Below are 25,961 nucleotides of genomic sequence, written 5' to 3'. Positions count from 1 at the left end.
GCCTGCCACCAACCGGTTTTAGCAGTGCTCTCTTGAGAGTAATACACACCAGTGTTATTTTGTTTGTTTTCTTCTTGTGGCTGTAAGGCATCACCTTCATTTCTTAGAACACGAACACAGCCTGAACACATTCTTCTTTTGGCCATTTTAAAGCTTCACATCTACACAGAAATGCTCCAGAGATGCAACTAGCCAGATTTAGTACATCTATAATCAGTATAGCAGTTTTTAGGTGTGCCATCATGGTGGGAAAAGGTTTTTCTAATAATAAATAAGCCTCTTAATATTATCAAACTCCTTTAGAGAACATCATGTGCCATTAGAACATAGATGATTGCTTAAAATGGGCCTCTTTACACATACATAGATATTCCATTAAAAGAGTGATTAGTTAGATAGAAATTACATAATTAATCATTATTTCTACTTTAACATCCATTTATGACTCTCTCAATCAGCTTTTCTTCCTGAAAACATGACATTTCAAAGTGATCTCCAACTTCTGAGCAGTCGTGTACGTCATGTCCACGCACGCTCAGCTGTCTGTAGGCGGGCTGTGGATGCGTTGCTGTAGCAACTGTTTCTGTTTGTAGTCATGGAGATGCTAAATCCAATGCTGCTGCTTCAATATCTGACACAACCGACCTCACAATGGCTGAAACAAAAACAGGAATGTACGCTTTATACTCAGAAACAAGAAGTCTGTAATCTGTACTAAATACAACGTACATACTTTATGGAAATGTCTAAATGTACTCGTGTTGATGTAATGTGGAATTGTTTTTATTTAATCACAATGCATATCAGTGTATATAGTAATAAAGTGGAAAATGAAATCCTGCTGTTTCCCTGTGATGTAATTAGTAATGAAAAATGTGCACACGATACAAAATGATAAAAGTCAGACCAATCTGTGTAACTGCATTTATTTAGAATATGATTTCTAACTGATAATATGACAGAATTCAGGCTGCAGATTTGATCAGACACGTCAGTATGATCATTTAAATTCTGTTTGTCGGAAATCCATGAGGTGCTTAGATTCTGGAGTTTTAATGTGATTCAGAGCTTCCAAGCGTTTTTCATCATTAGTATAAAGTAGACGTCGCTGTCGATGGAGGCGCTGACACCACTGTAATAGTTCATAAACTCATCATGGGTCACCTGTCAAGTACAAGAAACCTGCTTTAATGACAGCTTAAATACATAGAGATCAAACACGACAGTACTTCAAAGTGTTACTATGAAGACAAACAGCAGAGATGAAGAGGAAGGGGCCAACTTTAATCAGTTCATCGGTTAGATCAGAATGAAACAGCGGCCCGTTTCATCTTGTGTGGCTTTAAAGTTTAAAAGGAAAATGTTAAAAAAATGAGGTGCCTCACCTGATTGACATCCATCCATCCACTCTTTCATTCAATCATCCAGTTTAATCTCTTTTTTTTCTTGTTTAAAAATGGAAAAACAAAGTAACAAAATAGGCCCATTTTGATTTGCACAAAAAATTATAGAAAAAACAAAAAAAAACTCAAATCAAAATAAGGCAATAATCTCGAGGTGTTCTAATGTGTATAAAAAAATTAAATGAAGCAAAGTATGGGGGTAACATTTCTAACAGTTATGAAATTCCGTAAAAACTGTAAACACATTAAATTACAGTCACATGGCTCTTTAGACAGAGGTCATCTGAATCTAACTGTAAATCTTTCAAGACAGATTTATGGATAGATATGAAGTCATTTATGAAATAAAGAGAGGACGTGTTACTTGGGGTATACTTACTTAACTTTTAAAAGATGTTTAATTTTTCATCACCTTATTTTCCACATTTTCCAACATGTGCATGGTATTATGGTGTCAGATGTTCATGCTAAAGTTTAAAATATAAAGGTAATGATATGTAAAAATACTCCCTATGAGCCAAAAGATCTTTGTAAATATCACAGCTCATGAGCACTGGGTGCTGAACCAAGGCAGACTTCACAAATCATCCAATCAGAAGAAAGCTGATTTAAAAGTAGGAGGAGATAAAGCAGCTTGTTTCACACAGAGGTTGAACTGCAGGCTGCATTAAGGCGCAGTATAAGATAAAGAAGGATGATTTTGAAGTGTGAATCATGCAGAGCTGCTCTGGCAGAGTGCAAGAATAAAAATGTGGAGCAGGAAATGATGAGAAGTGATCACCTCTGAGCGAGTTTCATATCTGCATGGAAACAGTGCGGCCGTGTTTGTTTACACAGCAGTTTGTTTACATCCAGAAAGTGAAAGAGAAAAAGCTGATTGGTTAGATTGAACCACAGTAAGAAGCTAGAGTAAAGCAGCCTGCAGCGCGTGGACTAACACGCTAAATGAACGATTTCAGTGCTGAGTTTGTATGTTGTATGGTTCTTTGAGTCCATCTCATTAGAACACATTTAAAGTAAAACCATACAACATACCCTGCAGAACATTACCAGATTCCCCAGTGAGGAAATTTAATCACAGCTTTTCTACAATGGAAAACACCTCAAAATGGAAATACTCGCCACCCTCCTACCACCACCCAAACACCACGGAGCTCAATTACCAGAACGGCGCTAATTCAGAGTTTCCAGGCATTTCTCATCATCACAATAAAGTAGACGTCTGTATCGATGGAGGCGCTCACACCAGCGTAATAATTCATAAACTCCTCCTGGGTCACCTTCAGAGAGGAGCATACAGCTTCATCAACGCTGAGGAAAGTTTCACACCTAAAGTCTGTTTCAGTGCAGGAGCTACTGGTCTGTGGGCCACAGTCACTGACCTCCACCCACACAGACACCGCCTGTCTGGCATTCCTGTCAGAAGCTCGTTACCTTTCCGTCTTTGTCATACGGAGAGTCGAAGCTATCCAGGAACGTCCTGAAGACCTGGTCCTCCGTCCACTCCCCGTTCTGGTACTTGGGGTGGTACTTGGCGTTGTAAACACCCCGCAGGTCTTCGATGGTGATCACCCCGTCACCCGTTTTATCCAGCTTCCGAAACGCCTGCATGACCACCTCCTTCCGGGCCTTGGACATCGGCGGCTGCAGTTAACAGAAGGGGAAGTTAAAGGAGTGTAGATTCAGTTCAGTCCAGCTTACGACACATCATTCAGTGGTTTGAAACAGACGATCGCTGAGTGCAGATAAAAACAGTCGTGCCATTCAGGAGCCTTCACAACTATTTCTTATTCAGAGCAGCTGTCTGCCTGGAAACACGAGCACTGAAACCCCAGTTGTTAAAAACTTATGGAAGGAGGACTTTGAGGGTATTTTTTAGTTCTGGCTGACTGATAGGAGGCGATCCCATCTCATGCTCTCATCGTTGGTCTGATTTACCCTGAGAGTGATGAGGAACTCGTCGAAGTCGATGGTCCCGCTGCCGTCGCGGTCAAATTGCTGAAACAGAGCTGTGGCCTCGTCCTTCTCCATCAGCACCCCGTAGTCGTTTAACCCCTTGATGAATTCCTTGAAGTCCAGCGATCGGTTGTTGTTGTCGTCCATCACTCTGAAGGTCCTGACAAACAAAATCAGCGAATCAGACAGCAGCTCCAAAAGTTGATTCTGTTCATCTGGACGTAGCGTTTTGTGGGAGAAATGTTTCGTCACTCATCCAAGTGACTTCTTCAGTCTCAGCTGACTGCAGGTTTCCCCAATCTTATAAACAGGACATTTGCATAATGACTGAAACCAGCCCACTGAAGGAACAATGGGCTGTGAGGTCAGTTCCTTAATCATAATTATGCAAATTACCATGACCATTGATCAACAATCGCTGACCAAAACCACTGATCAATGGCCATGAGTACCATTCACAGAGAGTTGGGGAATGGCTGCAATCACAGCATTGTAAGATGGCGAAAGATGTACCCTTAGGCCCCCTCCTCGTGGACACTTTTTCAATGATGAGGATGTACACATCCTGGACAGGGAGGAACGCTGGTTTGAGCGCGGAGTCAAGGAGGCCATTTATGTGAAAAGGGAAAGACCATCTCTGAATCGAGGAGGGGAACTAAGGGTACATCTTTCGCCATCTTACAATGCTGTGATTGCAGCCATTCCCCAACTCTCTGTGAATGGTACTCATGGCCATTGATCAGTGGTTTTGGTCAGCGATTGTTGATCAATGGTCATGGTAATTTGCATAATTATGATTAAGGAACTGACCTCACAGCCCATTGTTCCTTCAGTGGGTTGGTTTCAGTCATTATGCAAATGTCCTGTTTATAAGGTTTGGGGAAACCTGCAGTCAGCTGAGACTGAAGAAGTCACTTGGATGAGTGACGAAACATTTCTCCCACAAAACGCTACGTCCAGATGAACAGAATCAACTTTTGGAGATTTACTTTCCTGGATGATTGAGAATGCTTCAAGATCAGACAGCAGCATTTTGGTTTTATACCATCGAGAAGTAAAACTTTATTTTTAAAAAAACCTATAACTGTCTATATGTCAGTTAAAGTAAAGAAGTAGTAAACTGTATTTGTAGTCCTGAGTCCACTGATATTTGAGCTGCTTCAGAACAGACAGTTTCAATTCTGTCTTTACTGCTTTCATGTAGCTTTAGAAAACAGAAACATTAAAGTTAAAGTAACTCTGAGTTTCCTTCAGTCAGCGCTGGATGAAGGATTCAGATCTGATGTGTGAAGTATGAATACTGTCATTACTGTGACTGGAGCTCACCAACTGATCTTATAAACTTTAACAGACTGTTTGTGTTTTTAAATCATCATCCAGCTGTAGAGCAGCAGAGTATGCAGCAGCTCAAACTGAAAGTACTCCAGTACTGCAGTGCTGGGAGTAAATGTGTGTATTACAGGACCTGAGGTTACTGCAGAGTGTACAGCTGAACATCAGCGGAGTAAAAACCACAAGAAGAGCAACAACACGACGAAGACAAACACAACAACATCCTGCAGCCGCGCCGACTCAGCGATGATCTGACAGGAAAACCTCAGCGTAAACATCGATGTGAGTGCTTCATTACTCTCATCTGACCCCGAAACCCGCCGCCGCTGCATTAAAGGGACAAATCACAGCCGGGAGAGGACCTACACTCCACGACATTTACTCCACTGCATTAAAGAATAACTGAGAATGTTTGCCTGAGTCATGAACCGATCTGAGGGAAGGGCCCAGAACAAATACAGACGACTGCAGATGGAAGTGACAAGCTTTGGTTGACTATAGAGGTCCCTATAGTTTCTGATCATGGAGAAAAGAGACCTGTGAAGGACTCTGAAGCAGTCTGAAATTAAAAACACAAATTTAATTTACTTCTAAAGAGAATAAAAAATCTTTTTTCTTTAATGGTCCAGGGGTTTTGCATTAGGGGGGCTAACCCAACAGAAGAATTAGCAGCTTCGCAGCAGGTTCTCGTGTTTGTGGAAGCTGATGTCTGTTGTTTAGTTTGATAAAATGGAAAAAGGAACGAGTGACTGGAGTCTATTTTTCAGTGTGATGATGAAGCTCGGGCATCTTTACGTGTTTGTGAACTTTTAATAATTTTGATTCTGTTTCTTAACTCAGATTTTTTACATTGGTTAAAACATCTTTATAAACACAGAATTTCCTTTTTTAAAACGGAAATGGAAATGGAATGATGGATGTGTGAGCACATGCGTGAAGTGGGCGGAGCTCACCTGCCCAAACCTTTGATCCCAGACGAGCCTCGAGTCAGACACTGCAGCCGGAGTCTCTCTATGGGGTCTGAACACTCGGACAGCTGGCGCTTGGCGTTCATCGCCATCTCTCTGTCGTGTCTCGACGTGCCCGCCATCCTTGACATCACACGGACCAATCAGGTTTCACTCTGACAGCTGATCTACACCTTAACTCAGCCTACAGTGGACTGTGTGTGTCTGTCTGACCTCTGCCAGATAAAATATGAAATGTTATATTAAAAAAATTTTTTTTAAATGTCACCTCCTGGAGGTGTGACAGACATCTCCTAAATCATATTTAGACAAAGCGTCATCCGTTGAACCAGTCAACCAGGACGCTCCAGAAAACCACATCCATGGATGTTTTTCTATCCCTGTGATTATCTTCAAGGTTGTGTTCAGGACCAGACTTTAGACTGAGGACACCACCACACCTGACCCCCTGTTAGCTCTGTCTACAGGCTCAGGTGTGTTTGGACATGAGGGCTGTGGTCAGATAGTCTGTTTTGATAACTGTTTCTTCATTTCTTTTGTATTTCTATGAAGATCATGTCACAGAACATTGAACATTGAGATCGGTATTGTGGGACTCTTTCTTATTAATTTTTATTGATTATTATCCATCCTGTGTTTTGGTTTTAGTTGGTCGTTTAGAGTTTTTAGTTTATTACTTTTACGTTTTTCTGTATTTTACTTTTCCCTGTGTTTTTCTCTGAGCTGTCTGGATTTAGTTATTTTGTGCCTTGGACTTTGCATAAATTCTGCTTTGGACTTGATCAGCATAATATCAGCACTTCATCGTCCATTATGAATTTCTCACATGCTGACAGCATATGAACCAGTGTGGCACATGAGGGCCTCAGAGTCTGCTGGTAATTTGCAGGTAAGTGCAGGATGAAGCTGTGTGAGGACGCAGCTTTCTCTCTGAGCTGTTGGATCAGTCTGAACTGAGAACCTGCGAGCAGCAAGACGGGTTAAAAACTCTTCAGTCTGGATTTTTGTTGAGTCTGCGTTATAAGCATTATTTCCTTTGTTTCATTTACTGTGATTTATCTTTACTATAGAAGAGTGACATGGTTACAATAACATTAATTATGATATTTTAAAAAATAAATATCAATATTATCAATAATGTGCAAATATTAAATATTTAAATAATGCAAACAATTTTGTAATCTTTCTTTTTACACGTTCACCGACTCTGTGAACTTATTTATATTGCTATTTTACCAAAACATCAAAGAAATTAAAATAAACTGTGAAATCCCTCTCTATTATTTTATTGTTTTGGCTTTTAAATGAAGTTTAGTTCAGCCCTACTTTCATTTATTAACTGATTAGATTTCATGTAAATACATTTAAATCTATTTCATTTTTCTGTTCTCATTTATCTGCTTTACTCAGCATTTGTTTTGTTTTATTCATTTTTGTTGCCTTTGATCCTTTTGTTCTTATATGTTAATGTTATAGTCAAGTTACTTGTACTGTGTTATTATTTCTTTTGTTTTTTCATATTACATTTTGTCTTGCTGTCAGTCGTCTGAAGGCTATCTTAAATTCACTCACCTGGATGAGAGATGTTAAAAAAGAGAGGCTCACTGAGTTTGTGTCTAAACTGATCCAGATATTTATAACAGCTTGAAGTCTTAAAAAAACTGATCCACAGATCACACATCTTCTTACTCTGTAATGTTGCTGTCAATTTCTAGATATTTATTTATAATTTGTCAACCCTGAATGTTTTACTTGGTGACTTGTATATATTGTGCTATTCCTCATATCTTAACATATTGTATTGATAAATAGTCTAGTTTGTTTTTGTTAATGCTACTGTACTGGAGCAACTGTAACCCACATAATTTCCCTAGGTATTAATAAAATATTCTGATTCTGAAAGACAAACAGCTCCACCTGCTGGAGGCTGGAAGCACCTGCAGGCTGAACATTAAAAATTAAAGAAGGAAAAGTTTTCATTTCATTCCAGGAAAGAAGTTAAAAAGGAGAGAGCAGGCCCACCAGTATGTGTACAGCTGACAATATCAGCAGCAGTTTGTAATGAAGCAAAAATATTTATTTATTTACGAAATTATGGATAAAATTAAAAACTGTGAAGTACAAGTATTTCAGATTTGAAGTACATTATATCACAGTATCACACAGAGTATTTCTATTTTATTCTACAAATAAAGTTTGTACAGTGAAATATTTCAGATTTCCTTCATCTTTCTGACGGCTGCAGCTACTTTCAGCAAAATAACCACATGCGTTAAACAAACGCAGACAGCAGGATCGTTTTCCTGCTCTGAGGTCACACTAAATCATTTGAATGTTAAATGAAGCTTCAGCCTCCTTCACCTTACTGCTTTGCCTCCACTAGATGACCTCATGATATTATATATATATCTGTGTGTGTGTGTGTGTGTGTGTGTGTGTGTGTGTGTGTGTGTGTGTGTGTGTGTGGAGTGTATGGTGACATGATTGTGTGTATTTATTGTGTCGTCTATGTGTAAACTGTGTGGGTCTGTGAAAACAGTAGCTGCTCTTCATACACGGACATACAAATCAACAACAGCCGATGCTCCAGCTGTTAGTTTGAGGCTCTCACTGTTGTGTCTGCTCCGTGCTTTTATTTTTAAATCTCCACACTTCCTGCTGATTCTTGTTCATCCTCAAAGGTTCTGATTTCTAAAAGCGAGAAAATGAAAGCGTGATGGAGGATCTGAAGGTGTGTTACCTGTCCTGGTGTGTGTCCGCTGTCTGTAGCTTAGTGAGGCTGAAGAAGTAAGCAGGAAGCCCGAGAGGAGGAGGATCAGTGTCAGCACAGAGAGGAGTCCGACTGAGGAGTTTTAACACTTTAACCTTTAGATTCTTGCTTTCTCCCAGTCTGCCCCTCCCCAAACCATACTCCGTTACCATGGAGACTTGCTGCCCCATTCTGCGTTGTGATTGGTTCTCCTATGCTCAGTGGGAGGAGTTCCGGTGTTTCTCAGTGAGTAACCGGTTTAGTTCAACAGAGACCAAATTTATGACGTTAATATCCGGTAAACTGAAGAGATTATGATAGTATTTTTTTTAATTAGGTCTTTTCCTTCTTCCACAAACATATTAATAAAAAAGATGTAGAAATATATATTAGGATATATATTTTTAAATATACAGTACTGTGCAAAGGTTTTAGGCAGGTGTGAAAAAATGTTGTAAACAAAGAATGCTTTCAGAAATATAAATGATTGTTTATTGGCCCCAAATTAATTCTGCAGCAGAGCAATGATCCCAAACATACAACCAAAGTCATTAAGAACTATCTTCAGCACAAAGAAGAACAAGAAGTACTGGAAGTGATGGTATGGCCCCCACAGAGTCCTGATCTCAACATCATCAAGTGTGTCTGGGATTACATGAAGACACAGAAGGCTGTGAGGAAGCCTACATCCGCAGAAGATCTGTGGTTAGTTATCCAACATGTTTGTGTGATCCACACAAATATGTGGTCACAATTTTGAGTTAAGTGGCGTGATATATGGAGATTATTATACATGTTTTATGTTGCTGGTTTATTTGTGTAATTTAAATCACACGTCAACCACAACGTCATGTAAGTTCTCTGTTGCCAGGAGAGTGTATAACACTTTGGACAGTAGGGGGAAGCAGCCTGTTTTGGGAACTGAGTCGGGTGCATAGCTGCCGTAAGCTTGCCATTCTGGCAAGACTGACCAGGCGAACGGCAGCGTGTTTCCTGTGTTCACTTTCTCTCCTGTTTTACAGGTCAGCAATGTGGTTAAGAACCATAAAGAAATACACAGCTGGACACTGTGATACTTAGTCTTTCGTGATATAAGACGGGTCTGTGATATGTGATGTATTACACTGTCGCTATGCGAGCTGTGGATTGTAATAGCTAGGCTGTATGCCTGGGTAACGCTAGCAACCTGTTACAACTGCGCTCGTCTCCATATAATAATAAGAAGCGCCAACCCGGTTAGATTTACAGTTCCTGATAAACTTGTAGCTTTGTATTCATGACAAATGTTTTGCATAACGTGTCTGTAAAGTGTTCCAAGCCGGCTTGAAGTCATGTGTAAACTTGCTGTTTCAATGTTGGAATCTAACTGGTCTGGAAAAAGACATAAAGCGAGAGAGCTAATAAGAGTACGGCCAACAAAAATGCTGGCAAGGACAAGAAGTGCAGTAATGTTGAAGGTAGAGTTTCCTTTCTATGATAAGACACTACCATGATGATGTGAATTATTTTCCTTATCTGTTTCATGGGAAAAGAGGTGTATTTGTCATTTGCTTCGTTCATTTCAACCTCTTGTTGTTTTATGCCAGTAGTGTTGATTAATATTGAAGTGTACTGGTGGAAAACAAGCCATGTGAGGGAACGGGCAGTTATGGTGAAATTGAGTTACAAAAAGAGTGGAGCAGATATGCTTGTGTTGTATGAATAAATTCGAACGAACGGCAGCGTGTCTCCTGTGTTAACTTTCTCTCCTGTTTTACAGGATCGTAATCTGGCTGCGTGCCCGCCTGTAACATTTGGAACAACCTACTAGCTGAGTTCATTCAAAAACTATGTGCAAGTCTATCAAGAAGAATTGATGCTGTTTTGAAGGCAAAGGGTGGTCATACCAAATATTGATTTGATTTAGATTTCTCGTTCATTCATTCACTGAATTAAGTAATGTTTGCTTGTTAAGAGGTAAGAATGATAAATGTCACTTTCATTGTAAACGATGATTATTACTGTTTAAGCTGCTTATGTTCTTTATTGTGATATAATTGTGATCAAACAATTTGTTACTCCAAAATTTGATGTCCACATATGTGGATTACAGGTCCTAAGAGGTTAATAAACAATTAGACAACTTCTTAGATAAATATAAATTACTCTCTGACAGTCAATATGGATTCAGATCAAAAAGATCAACATCACCGGCATTAATCTAATCAATTGAGGAGATTACAAATGCTATAGATCAGAAACAGTATGCAGCTGGACTATTTCTGGATCTCAAGAAAGCATTCAACGCAATCAATCATGACATATTAATTAATAAACTGGAACGGTATGGGATAAGGGGGGTTGTACTGCACATGATCTGGGTCATCCTCGTTGAGATGCTGCAGTAGCTGGAGTTTGTAAGCGTGCCATTTGTGAGTAGCTGCGTTCACCAGATATCAACCCAATTTCGATCCGCTCCTCACCTCTTCGACATGTCAATGGCTGTGAACAAAGAGAAACTTGTAAATAACTCATGAAAGAATAAAGTTACGTTGAAACCAAGCACACCATTGTTTTTCTTGTGACATTACCAATAAGTTTGATGTGTCACATGGCCCTCTTCCTATTGAAAAAACAAAAGTTGTATCCAAGATGGCCGACTTCTAAATGGCCATCATGGTCACCACCCATCTTGAGGAGTTTGCCCCCTCACATATACTAATGTGCCACAAACAGGACTTTAATATCACCAACCATTCCCATGTTATTACGGTGTATCCATATAAATGGCCCACCCTGTAGATAGTGTGGAAATTGAAAGAGTACTTGAACATAAGTTTCTTGGTGTGATTATAGATGATAAATTAAACTGGAAGTCTCATATAAATCACATAACAAAATTTCAAGAAGTGTTTCAATTCTGAGTAAAGTAAAACACATTCTGGACCACAAATCACTCCACATTCTCTGTTGTTCACTGATGGCACTGTATTTGCATTACTGTGCAGAGGTTTGGGGCAATACTTACAAATGTTTGCTATCATCAATCTTTAGATGACAAAAAAGGGCCATAAGGGTAATCCATAAAACTGGTTACAGAGATCATACAAATCCAATATTCTTAAAATCAAAAATTCTAAAATTCACAGATCTGGTTCGTTTTCTCACTGCACAAATTATGTATAAAGCAATAAACGACCTGCTTCCTGACAATATTCTAAAACTGTTTTCTAAAAGAGAACGACGATTCAATTTGAGGGGGGAATTAAATTTAAAACATCCTTGTATCCGTACAACATTAAAAAGTTTTTGCATCTCTGTGTGTGAAGTGAAGCTGTGGAACAGATATGTAAAGATATGAAGCAATGTCCGAGCATGGCGCAGGATATGGTTTTTGCAGGGTACAGGGAGGAGGTAGAGATTTGATAGGGTGTTCTTGTCAAATATTTTCAAGTGTGTGCGGGTGCACGGGTACTTTGGTATGGGTATATATATCTGTAGGTTGTGTATCCTTTGAGGTGTTACTGGGGTTATTGAAAACACTCAAAGGGTAAGCCATCTCTTGACCCAGCTGCCTTTGTTAATTGTAGATCAATCTCTAACCTTCTCTTCATCTCAAAAATTCTTAAAACGAGTAGTTGTCAGATCATCTGCAGAGGAATGGCTTATTTGAAGAGTTTCAGAGCTCATCACAGCACAGAAGCAGCTTTAGTGAAGGTTACAAATTATCTTCTTATGGCCTCTGACAGTGGACTCATCTCTGTGCTTGTCCTACTAGACCTCAGTGCAGTGTTCGGCACTGTCGACCATAATATCCTATTAATTTAACCTGTCGCAACAGATAACCACGACTGGTTGAAGTGAGAGAAGGAAGATGGGACAAAACACATGCTGTGGAAGAGAGCCAGATATTATTAACAAAAATTAAAATTGATTTTAGAGCGATTAGAGCATGCTGTAGGTATTACAGGTACTGCGCTGCAGTGGTTTCTATCACATCTCTCTAACAGACTCCAATTTGTTCATGTAAATGGAGGAACCTTGGAGTAATGTTTAACCAGGGTATGTTCTTCAATGCACATATTAAACAAATATGTAGGACTGCTTTCTTTTCTATTTCTGCGCAACATCTCTAAAATTAGAAATATCCTGTCTCGGAGTGAAGCTGAAAAAGTTGTTCATGCATTTTTTACTTCTAGGCTGGACTACTATCACAGTCACTATCTCTACTTTTAAGATTAGGCTTCAAACTTTCCTTTTTGCTAAAGCATATAGTTAGGGCTGGATCAGGTGACCCCGAATCCTCCCTTAAGCTGGGCATACAGTGGCTTGCAAAAGTATTCGGCCCCCTTGAACTTTTCCACATTTTGTCACATTACAGCCACAAACATGAATTGATTTTATTGGAATTCCACGTGAAAGACCAATACAAAGTGGTGTACACGTGAGAAGTGGAACGGGGGTGTGTGTAATTATTCAGCCCCCTGAGTCAATACTTTGTAGAACCAGCTTTTGCTGCAATTACAGCTGCCAGTCTTTTTGTCACGGGTTGCCAGGGCAAGCCGTGTGAATGATTTAGGACCCAGGAAGCGGCAGCTCTGGTGCAAGTGAGTTTAATAAACAAAAGAAGATACAAACAGAAATGGCGAGGGTGAACGAGAAACAAGAAAACCTAAACTGGGCAAAACTAACAAAACTAACCAGAACAAAGATGCAGGGAGGCACAGGGAAATACACGGGATGACGGACGGCGAGACGCAGACCATAACACACCAAAAAACACAGACGAACCAGCAACTAACAGAGGCAGACACGAGGTTTAAATACACAGAAGGATAACGAGGGAATGAGACACAAAAGGAGGGCACAGCTGGGAGTAATCAGACCTGATGAGACAGGGGAAAAGTAAACTGAACACACTCACAAAAGACAAGGACCTTCAGAATAAAACAGGAAACTAACAGACACAGAGAACCAGACAAGACACTGAACTGAACAGACAGACTCACAAGCAAACACAGTGACACCATGGACAGACAGAGGGAACACAGAAGTGGGAGCAGGCAGGCACAAAACAAAAACCCTAAAGAATGGCAAACCGAACCCAAAGACATAACAGAATAAACAAGAACACAGAATATTATAAAGAAAAACAAAACACTGAGTCGTCAGACTCAGGACCATGACACTTTTAGGGTGTGTCTCTACCAGCTTTGCACATCTAGAGACTGAAATCCTTGCCCATTCTTCTTTGCAAAACGACTGCATGAGAGACGCAAGTCATAATCACTCTCGTGATTCTTTTCCCCCTGTTTTCAGGTAAAAGTGTTTAAAGTTGATACATTTTCAGTTTGTATAGTGTTAAGGTATTTAAGAGGTAACCCTTCATTGTTTTGTAAGCTTTAGAAGCATTATATTACAGTTTTGTGCACATAGACGTGGCGGTTTTGAGCCTCAGTTTTATACTGTGTAATGGCCATTAAGATAACGGCAGGAGCTAAAAACGCCGCTATTGTCAGCCATTTTGTCGGGAAACCTGTTCAGGTATATGTATGGTAAGCACTTTATTATTTTGGTTTATTATTTAGCTTTTCCTTCCACCATGTGACATTAAGCAGTACAGAAGGTGAAACATTTCTGTTCATTTTCACTGCAATAAACGACTGTTTTCCCCCCTGTTTTCAGGGGTGTAACATAAACATGTCAGGAAAATAAACAAAAATAAATAAGACAGGACAATACGAATGTACAAAAGTGCTGTACAGCAGAAATATAAAAAAAAATACAATAAAAACATATAAAAATAAAATAAGAATAATACAAGAATAGTATAGAATAATACAGTAAATAAATAAAAAAAAACATAAAATATAATAATTACAATATATAACAATAAAATAACAGTTTCAGTTACCCACTGAGTCAAAGGCCAGCAAATAAAAATGAGTTTTTAGTCTGGATTTAAAAACCACCACTGATCTAGATTGCCTAATAGGCAGAGGAAGATCATTCCAAAGCTTCGGGGCCACAATACAGAACGCTCAGTCTCCTCTAAGTTTCAAACATGATTTGGGGACTGAGAGGAACAGCTGCTCCGCTGACCAGAGTGAGCGAGGGGGGACATAGGGCTTCAGCTGATCAGACAAATATACAGGTGCCAGACCATTTAAGGATTTAAAAACCAGTAAAATGATTTTAAAATAGATCCTAACTTCAATTGGAAGCCAGTGTTGGGAGGCCCAAACCGGAGTAATGTGCTCAAATTTTCTTTTACCAGTTAAAAACCGTGCCGCAGCATTCTGCACCAGTTGCAGGCGTGACAGAGTGCCCAGTTCAACCCCTACTAAAAGGGAGTTGCAGTAATCCAAGCATGAGGTTATAAAGGCATAGATGACAGTTTCCAAGTCATGCCTGGAAAGAAAAGGCTTAACCTTTGACAGAAGTCTGAAGTGATGAAATGAAGACTTCACCACCCCTTTTACATGGCCATCAAAACTAAGCGCAGTGTCGATTTTTACCCCAAGATTAGTAACCGAGCTCTTCAGGTGAGGGGTCAGAGCAGCAAAGTCAACATCTGGGGTACCAGAGGAACGACTGGGACTGAATAAAATTGCTTCTGTTTTATGTTCATTCAAACTTTAAAAAATTTAGAGTCATCCATGACTTAATGAAATGAGCTTCTACCAAAGGGTACCTAGGTTTTCAAGTTTTCACCTAACTAGTCTGGACCCTGGCAGCATTCAGAAGGAGGTCAGAGCTGAGTTGGATTCAATATTTCAAATTTCAAATTCTAATTTTATTTCTCACACACACAATCATACACAGTACAGCATGCAGTGAAATGCTTATTGTTGTGCAATTCTCAACTAAATACAAGAATAAATCTAAAAAACTAAAATCGAGTATAAAGTTAAAGTTAAAAATCTAAATTAAAAATGTAAAACAGCAGTGTGCAAAAACAGTTATTGAGGTATACTATTGAAGTGCATTATTTTGTTAAGTGCATATAAAGTGATGTAATATGAGAGAGACCAGATCAAAAATACATTACTGTAGTTGTTAATTAAGTGCATGTCCAATGGTGTGTAGAGATATGTATGTATATGTATGTATGTAGAGAGTCCAGTCCTACGCCTGGGTCAGGGCTTGAATAGCCTGGGAAAAAAGCTCCTCCTTAATCTCTCTGTGTTAGTCTTAAGGGAGGGGAAGCGCTTCCTTGACCTTAACAGTGAGAAGAGTCCATTGCTGGGGGTCTTTGGTACTGCACCACTTAGTGTAAATAGACTGAGCGAATTATGCTTTTGACAACATTATTCATGAAAGTGAAGCTCATCATCAGCTAATATTCAAGCTGATGACTGCTACCAGGATACCTACTAAATGAGGTGTCTCCAGCTAAGGAGAGGACCCGGGGCTAACCAGGAGCTCTGGAAAGATTATGGATGCACTCACATGCTCAAACATGAGTGTCCCTCATACACGGTTTAGTCAGTTAGTCTCAACATCTCAACTCCTCTCTTCTTTGCTCACTTTCTTTCAGGCATACTCTAATCTTGGAATTCATCTTGCAGAGCAGCAAGTGTCATGATTTCATGTATTTTGTGGTTTAATTGGGGAAGTAGTGACATAATGTGCTCTCACATATTTAATTCCTGAGCTGATTTTTACAGAGACAGCTGCTGCTAAGGAGCAAGCGGAGATTTGGATGGATGGACAGGGTTTCACACCATGGATACTTCTTTTCAGCCCTAGTCAGTATAAAGGTGTAATTTGGCAAGCGATAGTAAAGAACATCATCAGCTAATATTCAGACTGATGACTGTTAACTGGGACCAAACCAAACAGTGAGTATGTGAACTGTGAGACTGTGGCTAATTTTACTATGGCCTTTTTAAGCTCTGCCCTTTTTGATGCAGATTGTACGGATACTAACTGTTATACACCCCCCTTGGTTGATGGGTTTTTTCCAACTCTATGCTATCCACCTATTGTTCCATCTTAGACACTGTGGCCCCTAGGGTTATGTCCCAGAACTTCTCCTCAACCTTGGCTAAATGACACTATACAAGCCTCACACCTCCTTTCAGATTGTCTGCCATCAATCTGAAAGGAGGTGGAAGAAAGATAAGCTTCAGATATCCTATGACATTCTTTGTAGGAGCCGCTCTCTATACCAGAACTCTGTTAAGGCAGCTAAAGCAGCTTTCTTATCGGATATCATTAAGACTAACAGCCACAACCCCTGAATGTTATTTAAAATCTTTAACTCAGTGATAAATCCCTGTCCTGGATCGAGTTTGGCCTCCCAGGCTCTCTGTGAGCAATTTCTTAATCATTTTATAGGAAAAGGGGGCTTCACACTCTTGCTCTCTCGTGTTGAATTCTGTTCCGGTTTTAGGATGCATGTCGACCTTTTCTCACTTTGAGCTGTTATCACTCTTAAGGGATTAATTGAATGATCGAGAAGCTCAAACTCTATGCATGATATCCTTCCATGCTGCATTATCAAGGAAGGTTTTGAGGAAATTCGGCCTTGCAGCTTATTTTTAATGAATTTATCAATGTTAGTGGGCTGTGTCCCAACTGTTTCTAAACATGCGGTAGTACATCCTGTTCTTAAAAAAAGTAACCGCAATCAGAAAGACCCTGCAAATTATAGGCCAATCTCTAAACTTCCATTCTTGTCAAAAAGCCATCTTCCTCCAAATACAGGCCTACATAGACGCAAATAATATCACTGAGTAATTTTAGTCTGGCTTTAAGCCACACCATAGTACTGAAACTGCCCTGCTAAGAGTCTACAATGATCTTCTTGTATTTGCTGATTCAGGTCGCCCGGCCATTTTAGTTTTATTGGACTTGTCTTCAGCTTTCGACATGGTTGATCATAATATTCTATTAGGGAGGCTAGAGCATGTCGTAGGCATCTAGGGTTCTGCTCTTAACTGGTTTAATTCTTACCTCTCGGATAGATTCTTTTCTGTTGTGATGGGAGGATACTCTTCCTTTGTTGCCCCTCTCTGTTGTGGTGTGCCCCCGGGGTCTGTATTGGGCCCTCTATTGTTCTCTTTGTACATGCTACCCTTGGGCTCCATATTTGAAAAATACAATATTTCTTATCATTGCTACGCTGACGAAATTCAAATTTATTGTCAACTGACTGGTGATCTTTCTTCGTCACTGCACTCATTGTTGGATTGCCTGAGAGAGGTCAAAGATTGGCTGTAGGATAATTCCCTCATCTTAAATGAGAAGAAAACTGAAATTATGGTGTTCGATAGCCATATTCTTGGAGACCAGCTTGTTGCCCTCCTAGGGCCCCTTGCTAACTCTCTGATTCTATAAATAACCTGGGCATCTATTTGGACAGCTCCTTTAAGCTCGAAAAGCAAGTGTCATCTGTAGTTAAATCTGGCTTCTTTCAATTACGCCAGATTTCTAAAGCTAAGCGTTATATACCACACAGGGACCTTGAAAAACTTATCCACGCTTTTGTGACCTCCAGGTTAGACTTTTGCAATTCTCTTTACTGTGGTCTACAATCCGTCTCTCTTCATAGGCTACAACTTGTTCAGAATCCTGCGGCTCACCTTCTTACCGGAGCTGGAAAATTTGATTCTGTCACTCCAGCTCTTGTTGATTAAATTGGTTACCTATCAAATATCGCATTGAGTTTAAAATGTTGCTACTCACTTTTAAAATTCTGAATAATATTGCACCCAGTTATCTCACTGATCTTCTCAATCTGTACACTCCTTGCTGAGCGTTAAAATCATCAGGTCAATCACTCCTGGCCCAACATAAGTTTAGGCTGAAGACCAGGGGTGATCGTGCCTTTGCTTCAGCTGCACCTAACCTTTGGAATAGCCTCCCCCACTTCTATTCGTGCCACAGACTCTATCCAATCTTTCTTATTTAACCTGGCTTTCCCAACCAGTTAATACCCTTCTTAAACTTTTAATTAATTTTATTGCTGGTTTTTAACTTCTTAGTTGATATTTTGTATTCATGAACTGACCTTCCTCCTGAATTGAGGCTTGATACCTATTTTACTGAACTCTTCTGGTCTATTAGTGGCTACCTTCTGTCTGTGCTAGTGCTGGTGCCTGATCTGTACTTTGTTAATTGATTTATGTTGATTTTGTTTTATTGTGAAGCACTTTGGTGTGCCTTTGAGTTTTTAAATGTGCTATATAAATAAAACTGTATTGTATGTAGCAAGGACCTTGGTGGAAGCCTTTGAAAACAGAAAATGTCAGTATCTGATACTCTGACAGTTAATCCGATCAGATTAAACTCACAGCAGTGTGTGCTAACTCATATGATAGTTTTTGTAATGACCACTACATGGAGTGAGAGCTTCATCATAATTAAAGGATCCTGTGGAGACATATGTGACATCATTAAGGCTTCTTATCAGATGTGTTTTATGCTGAAACCAGAGAATTAAATGATTCATCATTCTGATAAAATGTTTCCTGCATGTTCATTGAGCCAAACATATATTTACTATATTAGCTCACTATTGGATCTGGATGAAAACCTGCAACATGAAGTGGAGACTGACACCAAACTTTGTAGAAACCTTGGTTTTTAGTTTAAATGACCAAATAACATCCAATCAAAATAACAACCTATAGATTATCAAGGCTAGAAGTAACATCCCCCAAACTCTCCCCAGACATGCCATCAGCCACACCTCATCAGGCGCAGATAATTAGCAATTAAACCTCGACAACACCCAGACACTCTTACACTGTCAGTACAAGGCAAGTAGGGATTACAGAGGGTGTAACACCTCATCACTGTCTTATATTATTTACATTGTTGACCCTGTTTTTACCTCTGAGCAATGTTCCCTCTAATTTTTCATGTGTCTGAGCGAACACACAAACTCCCTGAGCGATCCCTTGGACCACTGTGAGCGACATCAGACGTGTGCATTGTGGTCACGCCAGCATCTAATCCATCCAAGTTACATGGTTTATTAAAATAATCAAGTTACAGCAATTACATTTATGTTAGACTACTTTTAAACTGCTTTAGCCCACTTACAATGAAAATGTAAAAAAAAAAAATCTAGCCATTGGCCTGTGTAGTATGTTAACACTATTGGAAGTAAAAATAATTTGAACTCCAATTTCGAAAACACAACTTTCTTTTCTTTCTTTCTTTTTTTTTATTTTAAATAAAGCTCTGACTTGTATTATGAGTCTGTGGTCTGGGAGAGAGTCCTGTTACTCTCTGTCTGCAAAATACAGTATATAATGACCAATGCTGGGCAATTAATCATATAGTTACTCCTCAAAAAAGTAACTCAGTTTGGCAAACAACAAAGTTTTTTGCAGCTATTTTTTTTAAATGCAGCCAATGCATTTTTAAATAAACATTTCAAACTATTTACAGAACAATCAGCTGTTCTGCATTAAATTTGATGCCACACAAATTATTTGTGCCACTCCAAAAAATTTCTGTCCACTATGAGATAAAGGAGAACAAGAGCCTGATACCTGCAGGCGTGACAGCAGGAGATGTATCACTCCTGTAACACCTGTAACATTCAGCAGTCGCCTCATTGTTCTGACACACACAACAAAACTATTGACTACACTACACACTAACTACACAAGATTTGCGCTAAACGTCTCAAATCTCTCACATCTCAAAATACGCCGGCACTCCTAAAACTTCCCCCCGTTTCTTAACAACTAGATGCCACGCTGCCATATCATTTTTTGATTGGTCGACATGGTACTTTTTTTGGACGAATAGGAAAGAGAGAGGGGGGTGGGGGTTTGTTTTTGCTCACAGGTGGAGAGCGCTTTCGAGCCTTTTTTCTTATAAAACGCAGTTTTTACCGTTTCTTCCTGCAGTAAATATAAACGGATGATCTGATATCCTCGTGTTGGTGTTGTTCCCAGATCATCATGAAAATGTTGTTCCAGGATCAACATTGCAAGTGACCAATCAGAATGTTGTGACGTTATTCTTTTGCGCGCCAAGCCATTCTTGCATTTATGAAATTCCAATGTTGCAAGGATAATATCAATTCTGCTTACCGTTTATTAAAAGGTTAGGGTTAGGGTCAGGGTACGTTGATCGGCGGACAGAGGCGGTTTCTCACAGCTTAAGTACAGTTTTTTGTTTTACGGTGGTTTTTCCCGAAGTCGCAAAAGTATGACGTCACAACATTCTGATTGGTCACTTGCAATGTTGATCCTGGAACAACATTTTCATGATGATCTGGGAACAACACCAACATGAGGAAATCAGATCGAGCAAATATAAACAGCGATAGTATTCAGGAAGAAAACCAAACATTGCAGATATTTATATCATAACTCTGGTTTTACGTGGCCTATCAACACAATTTGAAAACTGGTATAAAGTCCACACTTTTTCCGTCAATTGTTCCGTCTGTCCTGCTCACATCTCCAATGGTTGTACATGTTGTCATTAACGTGGCTTCACTCCACATCAGCCACCCTGCTTTGCTAGCTAAAACACCGGTGTCGGCACATAAGGACGCTGTCATAGCCTGTCAACGACGTTGATTGGCTGCGTATATACGTGAATGTGAATCGCATTATTGGCTGGACTATGGGATAAGGTGGCATCGTTCTAATCCCATACAGGAGCAGCCAGTCACTTACTGACTAACACTGAAAAACAGAATTGTTAAAGTATTAACTTTAATTTCAATTCAGGTTAGATTTTTTTTTTTGTGCGCAACGCAGATTTTCTGTGCGCAGAGACCGTGCCAGCAGTGCGCAATTGCGCACGTGCGCAGCTTAGAGGGAACATTGCCTCTGAGTACGACATTAATCTCTCATTAGCACAATCCCATTTTAGATCAGCGTTTAGCATATACACTTTAGGATTACAGACTTTAAGATGAGATTTTCCTAAATATGATATAGGTAGGCAGCTCATTCTAATTGTGATATGTTCCATACAGTTTCTATGATTTTCTGACTTGCCCCCTAAATTACAACCTTTCTCTAAGTATTAACTATATTTCCAGCCTTAATCATCCATCATCATTCATGTTTTTAAACATTCTTTTTATTCAAATAGAAAAACTGTTCCACTTGTTCCCATCACATAATTTAAAACCTTTAATAACCAGGAATTTAAAAAGTATTTATAAAGAACTTGTTAAAAAACTCAAAGTGAACATGAAGAGGTTGGAGACCAGATGATTAAAATGGGGTCTGCAAACACAAGGAATCCAAGAAAACCATCAAATTACAGGAACCATGACATAAACTATAACAATAATGTAAAGAACTTAATAAAGGTATGTTACTTTAATAAAATATGAATTCTGTTGGTTATTTTTGTCTTTTTGTCTCTTTGAAAGATGACAGAGTGAAACAAGAAACAAAATCAGAGTGAGACATTGAACTAAAGTTCACCAATTGTGGAATCAACCATGGACATCGAAACTATGATGTATTCACCTGACTGGACAGTGAACCATCACAAACATCGGCTGCTGTAAAAGCACATTAACAAAGATCACAGCAGCTGACATTAAGGGTTTGTTGTGGGCTGCATCAGGCTGAGTCCCTGCACAGCGAGGCACAGAACCTCCAGCAGAACCTCTGGGGGCAGCTCGGGCCGGTCCCAGCCGTCACTCAACTCTTTCAGCTTCTGATCGTTCAAACAGATGAACTCGGCCGCCCAGCGGAGCTCCCCTCCCTCCTGCAGGGGGACGGGCAGGGACTCTGGGAGTTTGGCCCTACCGTCCTTCAGTCCAACCACCTGGAGAAGCAGAGAGGGAGCTGTTGTCTGATCAGATTCAAACATGAGGAAGACTCCGCCCACAGGCTGCTGATAGTGGGCGGAGCTACTGCTGATGTGCTTTTACAGATTTGGGATTTTCTGTTTAGTTTTAGTTTATTCTTCTTCATTATAAAAACATGACAGACGATGTTTTAAGGTGTCAGATTACACATGTTCAGTGTGCTGAGTCTGTAGGATAAGGTGTGATGAGGCTGGCAGCTGTTGGGAGGAGCATGTAGGTGCAAATAGGTGAATGAGTGAATGGACCCACCAGCTGGTTGAGGACTCTCAGAGTATCTGGACTGCAGCGGGTCAGAAGTGGCGGCACTTCATCTGGCAGAGCTGCTCAAACATGAAGAAGAAAGACAAAGTTTGATGACGATGTGACGAGCTGAAACACTTTGCTTCAGATGTGTCAATAAAACTGTGAGCTGAGCTCTCACACACTCCCAAATCACACCTGAGCACCTTTATCTCAGCCCCACCACCTCCAGCTCACATACCACACCTGATGTGGAGGATCTACATGTTACTGGATGGGATAAATGTCTTAGAGCGGGTCATCTGACTGGGTTCAGTGACCAGGTACCTAAAGCTGCTCACCCTCTCCACTTCAAGCACCCTAGCTTGAAGTTTATCTGCTGTTTATCCGGGGGCTTCAAGCTAGGGGACTTGAAGTGGAGAGGGTGAGCAGCTTTAGGTACCTGGGCGTCTACATCACGGAGGACCTCATCTGGTCACTGAACACCACACAGAAGAAGGCTCAAGAAGGCTCAGCAGCGGCTGTATTTCCTGAGGAGGCTGAGGAAATTTGGTATGTCGGCCAAGATCCTCGGCAGGTTCTACAGCTGCATTATGGAGAGCACACTGACCAGCTCCATCACTGCATAGTATGGCAGCACTACTGCTATTGACCACAAACACCTGCTGAGAGTGATAACAACTGTGGAGAAGATCATCAGGACTCCGCTGCCCTCTCTGCAGAGCATCTACCATCGCAGAGTCTAAAGGAGAGCTGCCTCCATCCTCAAAGACCCCACACACCCCCAACACGGACTGTTCACACTTCTGCCCTCAGGACAAAGGCTCAGAAGTGTGAAATCCAGAACATCCCAATTCAACAACTCCTTCTTCCCCACAGCTATCAGACTCTTCAACAGCTGACCTATTTCAACAGTAATACTATTTTTTGCACATCAGGTCATCTTGCATATTAAGCTCATAGCTCTTTTGCACACAAATTTATTTCACTCTTAAATTTTGTCTTCATTTATTTATTTATACTATTTGTATTTTATCTGTTCTATTTCTATTTGTATATATTAACTGGGCATCTGTGTGTGGACAGCAAAGAAAGAATTTTATTGCACAGAGAAATGCTTTTCTTTGTACAGATGACAATAAACACTTTGAATCTTTGAATATTGGAATCTTTGAATCTGACTTACTGTGCAGGGCACTAACCAACATATGAACAGCATCCTGCTCACTTGTGGAGATGTTTGAGACATCGAGAAGGTCCATGAAGGAAGAGACAGCCTCAGACTGAACACACTCAAACACTCCATTACTGCAGTGATCCAGCTGAGAGGAGCAGAGGATTATTATTATTATTATTATTGTTATTATTATTATTATTATTATTATTAATAGTCTTGTTCTGGAGCATACATGTGTGGAAAGCAAGAGCTGGGGGTGGGCTACAGAGCAGCTTCCGGAGGAAAGTGACACACAGCTTGGCAGCGTGGTGTACCTGAACTAAAGCTGTGCTCAATTTATGATCACAAATACATATCAGCAGGTCTGTTCTTTGTTCAGATAAACAAATAAAGAATAAGACAGTCCTGCTGTCCATCTGCCAGTAAGAGAGAGAAGTTTCCACCATTGCATTAACTGATAAAGATGTCAGTGAGAGATGAAACCTGATGAGTGTTTTGTAAATATTCTCCTTACTGTTTTATCCAGCAGAGAGAGATTGTCTCCATCCTCTACGAGCTCGCTGAGTGTTTGCAGCAGATCACAACGGGTCGACTCAGGAAGATCTGCCAGCGGCTGCAGTAGAGCTTCCTTCATCTCCAGTTCTGCAGCAAACAAAGAAACAGCAGCAGCTAGCTGACCACACTGTCAGTAAATGAAAACAGAGTTTGTGCTGGAACCAGTAGTTTGTTAAACAGCAGGTCTTAAATCTCTAAAGATAACAAACTGATTATTTCAGAACTGCGAAGAGCTCAGCAGATTTAAACACACACTTACCTTCTTTTACTTTTTGGACAGTTGGATTGCTTACGTCATCACCAAGGAGCCAATCTGGAAACAGATCTCAAAATGATTATCACCAGAAAATCACCTAACTTCCACCAACCTCCACAGAGTTTGAAGTCTTTACTCTTACAAAACTGAACCACAGACAAACACACATTTTACAATCAAAGTCTGGACAGACCGACTCTTTTATTCTTAGTGTTTTTTTTCTACTGATATTCAGATAACTACACTTTATTGCCAAAAGTCACTCGTCTGACATAACACACATATGACATTGTTAATCCATAGGGTTTATTATGATGTCGACTCACCCTTTACAGATAAAAAAGCTCTCAACTCTTCAACTCTTCTAAGCCTTTCAACAGGTTTAAAAGTGTTTATGGGAATTTTTACCCATTCTTCCAGAAGCACATTTGTGAAGTCAGACACTGGTTTTCAATAAGAAGGCCTGACACACAGTCTCTGCTCTAATTCTTCCAAAATGTTTTCTATTGTGTTGAGGTCAGAACTCTGTGCAGACCAGTCAAGTTCTTTCACACCGGACTATCTCATCCATGTCTTTATGGACCTACTGTGCGCAGTCATGTTGGAATGGGGGGCTGTCCCCAAACTGTTTCTACAAAGTTGGTAGTAGGAACTTTTCCAAGATGTCTTGTTATGCTGACGCATTAACAGTTCCTTTCACTGGAACTAAGGGGCCGAGCCCAGCTGCTGAAAAACAGCCGAACACCATTATACTCGCTCCATCAAACTTTACACTAGGCACAATGCATTCAGACAAGTTCTTGACAGTATTTTTAATTTCTTTTTCTTCAATAACAGCATTCAAGCAATTTTTACACACTAGCTACACTGTAAAATGTAATATTGTGTTTAATTAAAAATATTAAATAGGCTGAACTCAATTTTTATCAATTTGTTATTAGAACTCAATTTAAATAAGTTACCAGTACTTTTTATGCAAAAATGCTGATAAACTCGATTAATTTGAGCTGTCCTAACTTAGAAAAACTAAGTAAGCTGGAAGTTTTGCTTCTCAGGGCGGAAGGATGAAAGATGTGTTTTGAAAATGCCACGTGACTGCCGTTCTCCTCCCTCCCGGATCAGTCCGCATGTTCATGGCGCCAGCATTTGTTATGGAATATATTGAGCAAACCTGGAGATATTATTGTTGTCATTGCTGTGGATCTTTACTGACTTGGTGAGTAAATGTTTACTCTTATTCAAACTGATTTTGTGGCTTCTCTTAGTTTAGCACCAGGTTTATAATCTTGCTAGCTAGTTAGTGTTAGCCTAGCGTTGCTGCTGCCGCTGTGCTCATGTTACTTAAAAATTAACACCACAGCCTTAAAAACCTTACATAAAACTACGTCGGTGAATTTTTTTGTTGATTGTTTGAAATAAATAAGTGAGATAAGAGCCCAGACAAAATTCTTTGGGAGGTGCAGCCGTTAGGGGTGGGGTGGGTGTGGGTGTGGGGGGTGGATAACGGAGCTCTCCGAAAACGTGGAAGCACTTTTG

The 25,961-nt window shown here is 40.0% G+C and overlaps 1 protein-coding gene across 1 annotated transcript; it reads right to left on the bottom strand.

Annotated features, from left to right (window-relative positions):
- Window positions 1–2,581: 2,581 nt before the first annotated feature.
- On the bottom strand, window positions 2,582–5,781 carry capslb (calcyphosine-like b). The gene is made up of 4 exons (XM_063464988.1): window positions 5,645–5,781; window positions 3,342–3,519; window positions 2,838–3,047; window positions 2,582–2,683 (listed from the first exon to the last, which is right to left on the bottom strand). The coding sequence occupies exons 1-4, from the start codon at window positions 5,779–5,781 to the stop codon at window positions 2,582–2,584; spliced, it is 627 nt and encodes a 208-aa protein (XP_063321058.1).
- Between the last annotated feature and the right edge of the window lie 20,180 nt (window positions 5,782–25,961).

This window comes from Pelmatolapia mariae, linkage group LG20, assembly GCF_036321145.2.
Source record: "Pelmatolapia mariae isolate MD_Pm_ZW linkage group LG20, Pm_UMD_F_2, whole genome shotgun sequence".
Classification (NCBI taxonomy): Eukaryota; Metazoa; Chordata; class Actinopteri; order Cichliformes; family Cichlidae; genus Pelmatolapia; species Pelmatolapia mariae.
The sequence above is the reverse complement of the archived record's forward strand: the minus strand, read 5'-3'. Positions and strand labels throughout refer to the sequence as shown.

What these genes read in the sequence shown, in the direction of transcription:
- capslb (XM_063464988.1), bottom strand. Translation starts at nt 5,781, where the DNA reads ATGGCGGGCACGTCGAGACACGACAGAGAGATGGCGATGAACGCCAAG. An exon ending in GGGATCAAAGGTTTGGGCAG is followed by an intron (nt 3,520 to 5,644) that starts GTGAGCTCCGCC and finishes TTTGTTTGTCAG; the next exon opens with GACCTTCAGAGTGATGGACG. An exon ending in CGTATGACAAAGACGGAAAG is followed by an intron (nt 2,684 to 2,837) that starts GTAACGAGCTTC and finishes TCCTCTCTGAAG; the next exon opens with GTGACCCAGGAGGAGTTTAT.